Source organism: Coniophora puteana (genome assembly GCF_000271625.1).
Source record: "Coniophora puteana RWD-64-598 SS2 unplaced genomic scaffold CONPUscaffold_90, whole genome shotgun sequence".
In the NCBI taxonomy this organism is placed as follows: Eukaryota; Fungi; Basidiomycota; class Agaricomycetes; order Boletales; family Coniophoraceae; genus Coniophora; species Coniophora puteana.
In genome coordinates this window covers 1-3,510 of record NW_006913142.1, presented here as the reverse complement: position 1 = coordinate 3,510, position 3,510 = coordinate 1, and the positions used below count along the sequence as shown (strand labels likewise).

The following is a 3,510-nucleotide window of genomic DNA, read 5'->3' as shown; positions in this document are numbered from 1 at the left end:
AGGCCCTAGCCAACTCAGCATCTCAGACGCCCTCCGATCTAGGACACGCACCTATCGTTAAGCCGCTTGGCAAGTGCAAGTTCGGTAACTGCAACCTTGCAACTCCCATCAAAAGCGGCGCCTGCTATCGTGAGTGGTGTCATATCCACTGTAAGGCGAGAGGTGGCTGCACGGGCACAGCAAAACATTGTGTCGATGGCAACTCCCTTGGTCGTCCCCTCACTCCTGAGGAGCAGGAGCAGGAGGAGCGCCAGCTGAGCGGTCGCTCTCAAGTCCCTGTCGATCTTCACCTATCCTCGATTCCTGTCCCTTCGTCCTCATCTGCAGGTTCCTCCGAGTCATCTACGGCTCCATCACTCCCTTCCTCGACTGTCACTCCTTCTTCTTTATCCCCTTCTTCTCTGGCTTTGTTATTCCCTAGCGCTTCGCAGCCATCACCTTCCACGCAGCCGCCGTCACCTTCCTTGCAGCCACCGCCTTCCTCGCAGCCACCACCTTCCACACAGCCACCACCTTCCACACAACCACCGCGGTCGCAGCAGGCAACCTCTTCGCTGATTACAAGACATCTCGAAGATCCTTGGGTGGATATATGGAAGACGAAGAAGGTCGACACGGTCATGAACGCCAACCAAGCGCACATCCAGACTGTGCTTGAGCAGGATAGCAAGAAACTACTGAATCTGCTCTTGTGGATTACAGTACGTTATTTTTTCTAATTTTTTCTACCGTGACGCTGATGCTTTTTGATTCATAGAACACACAACGGGAGAATGCCAAGCTCATGGGTTCGCGGTCTCTACCAAAGTGGCCCTATTTCTCGCTCATCGAATACATGTCTTCGGACGAGTCCGCCATACCTCCTCCTAGCGCTGAAGTCCACCGCATCGAGCAGTATGACCGTCGAAGGAGCGAGTGGGTCACCGTCTCAATCCACGCCTCGCACAAGGTCACCACCGGGGAGACCCTTATCTTTCGACTCCCTGGTGTCACTGATCCACAGGACGACTCAGGACTTCTTGGGCCACCACCACCTATCGACACCATCGACGATATCACTCTCGAGCGTGCCCGAATTCGTAAACAGTCACCAGTCGGCCGTATCCTCAAGCCCATTGATCCTTCCCTTGTTCGCCAGCGTCCTCGCTCACCGCGTCCCCGCTCACCGCTCCCCCGTGGTTCTCCTGATCTGCTCGCTATCATGGCGCAGGAAGCGGCGCAGGAAGCTCAACTTGAACAGCCATCTCAGCCTCCCTCACTCGAAGGCTCACCGGTAGAAATACCATGGCCGTCCCCATCGCTCAAGGCTCGCTATGTGTCACCACCCTCCTCCACATCGTCCTCTGTTTCACTGTCGCGCACCCGCCCGCTCTCACTCCTTGCTCAGGCCTTTGTAGGCATTGACGACGAGGCTGTTGTCATACTATCTGCCGTTGGACTCCCTCGAACGCCCGACCGCGCGCTCGCCTTACCTGGTCGTCCACCCCGGCCCGAAGTTCCTCAGCCCGAGCTTAGCGCCCCACTGCTGTACAGGTCTTGGCCCAGGGGCTGGCACGTCAATGGGGTCCTTGACGGCCTTCTCAAGGTCTTCGGCCCCGATCATCGCCACGAGCCAGCGCCCTCAGCATTCATGCGCGTGTTTGGCGTGCCATACAAGCGGACGACTGTGCGCGACGCCCTCCAGCGGTTTTCTACCCTTCCACAAGAGGAGCGGGTTGCCTTGTATCGCAACCAGCCTGGCACCTTCTGGGGTAAATTTAGTCGCAACGTTCCACTGAAGGAATACACGCCCTCCATCAAGCACGATTCCTCCAGCGATGGCGACTCCTCAGACGACAGCAAGTCCTTGGTCAAACGCGAGCCCTCGGACGTGCCCTCGGACGCGTCCTCCATCAAGCTTGAACCCTCCGTTGACGTGGAGCCTTCCATTAAACGTCTGCCTGCCTACGACATCGTTCTTTCCAGCGGGTCTTCGAGCCCTTCGCGCTCAACCTCTACCTCCGCACCTGCTGCCTCAAGTCGCGCTCGTTCGAAATGCAAGGCCAAGTCCCAGGCCTCTTCAAGTCGTCCTAGAGCCAAGCCCAGGCTGTCAAAGTCTCGCAAGTCGCAGAAGAAACCCGAGTACATCGAGATCTCAAGTGATCCCGAGATAATCGAGATTTCAAGTGATTCTTCCGATCTCCCTCGTTTCCTCCTAGCTAAAGTCAACAACGAGTCCAGTGAATACTTTGATATCTCAGGGATCAAGTCGGATGAGGACGAGGACGCTTGAGGGAGGGAAGGTTTGAGCTTTGTTCCTTAGTTTTTTCTCTCTTCATTAGTTCCTCTCTCTTCGTTATGTTAGTGTAGTCCCTTCTTCACATTCGTTTATGTGTACGCTCTTTGAATAAAACTCGGTGTTCATTTTAAAATGTGTAATTGATAATCTACTGCTTAGGCATAGGGGAATGGCATGGGTTGAGCTTTTGGGCATTCAGCCTCTGCACAACGTCTATGTTACGAAGACGAACCATCTCGTCGAGGAAGAAGTTAAATCGTACCGGCGTCATTTCGCGAACCATCGAATGATAAGAGCCCAACCACACGTTGACCTGCTCGGCGATGCTGGAGTTGAACCACCAACCGCTGCCGTCGTCTTTGAGAAGCTCGGGAAACAGTGCAGGGTTGCAGTAGCGCTGGCAAAAATCGTGCGTCGTCTTATGTTTGTTGAGGAAGTGAAATACGTCGACCGACATGCCAACGGTATCCCACCACGGATCCTTCATAGCCTGCTGTTTGGCATCGCACGCGGTGTCGTAGATCCAGTGTTCCGGCTTTCGCGCGCCAGGGATGCTGAACAATGTTTTAACAAAATGCTCGTTATGTTCAGTACGATACAGCGGAAGGAAATAGTAGAAATCAGCAACATACCAACACGTTTGACACGGCTTCAGCGCCGTTAAGAGTTGCACGGCCGACAATGACACCGCATGGACGTACAACTGTCTCTTCGCAGCAGGATCGGCGACGAGACAGGTGTATTTTGAGGTGTTTCGTTGTCTTACTCGGGCAGTTTGCTTGCTCGGCCTGTTCGTCGTTGACGCCTACGTTGGTGGGATTGGTGTCGACGTGGTGAATGAGATGGCCATCCTCGTCGAGGTGGAACCATTCATTAGCGTCGTTGGGGAGGGAATCAACGTCCCCGTTCATTTCTGCCGCCGGATTCGAGGTGCGCATACGAGCGAGGCGAGCTTTGAGCGTAAACATGCTTCTGCCTCGATCTCGGGACTTGATCTCCAGTTCCTGATGCTCGATATTGCTACAGGTATGGCTTGACGAGGAAGTCGGCGAGATCGCGCTGTCGCAGTCTGCGACTGCGCATATACCAGCAAGGTGTTGGTCGTTTTTGCAGAAGTGATCGGCGTTAGACTCGAGCGGTTCTGTGCATCGGAACTTCCTGCAAACATAGTGCCCAATGGTTACGCCATCGCTGACTGCAACCTGACACTTTCCTACTCTTTCTCAGTGAGA

General features: G+C 54.5%; 3 protein-coding genes across 3 annotated transcripts; 1 reads left to right on the top strand and 2 right to left on the bottom strand.

Annotated features, from left to right (window-relative positions):
- Positions 1-11: 11 nt before the first annotated feature.
- CONPUDRAFT_160684 (uncharacterized protein) lies at positions 12-2,272 on the top strand (the record flags this gene model as incomplete). Its single annotated transcript, XM_007777818.1, has 2 exons — positions 12-701; positions 758-2,272. Coding segments are annotated over 2 exons (2,205 nt in total), but the record flags the coding sequence as incomplete, so codon positions are not given.
- Positions 2,273-2,407: 135 nt separating this feature from the next.
- On the bottom strand, positions 2,408-3,189 carry CONPUDRAFT_133608 (uncharacterized protein; the record flags this gene model as incomplete). Its single annotated transcript, XM_007777817.1, has 2 exons — positions 2,408-2,855; positions 2,911-3,189. 2 exons carry the CDS (start codon positions 3,187-3,189, stop codon positions 2,427-2,429), a joined length of 708 nt encoding a protein of 235 aa, XP_007776007.1. The 3' UTR covers positions 2,408-2,426.
- A 42-nt stretch (positions 3,190-3,231) lies between these two features.
- Positions 3,232-3,495, bottom strand: CONPUDRAFT_18413 (uncharacterized protein; the record flags this gene model as incomplete). Its single annotated transcript, XM_007777816.1, has 1 exon — positions 3,232-3,495. A coding segment is annotated over one exon (264 nt), but the record flags the coding sequence as incomplete, so codon positions are not given.
- Positions 3,496-3,510: the final 15 nt, after the last annotated feature.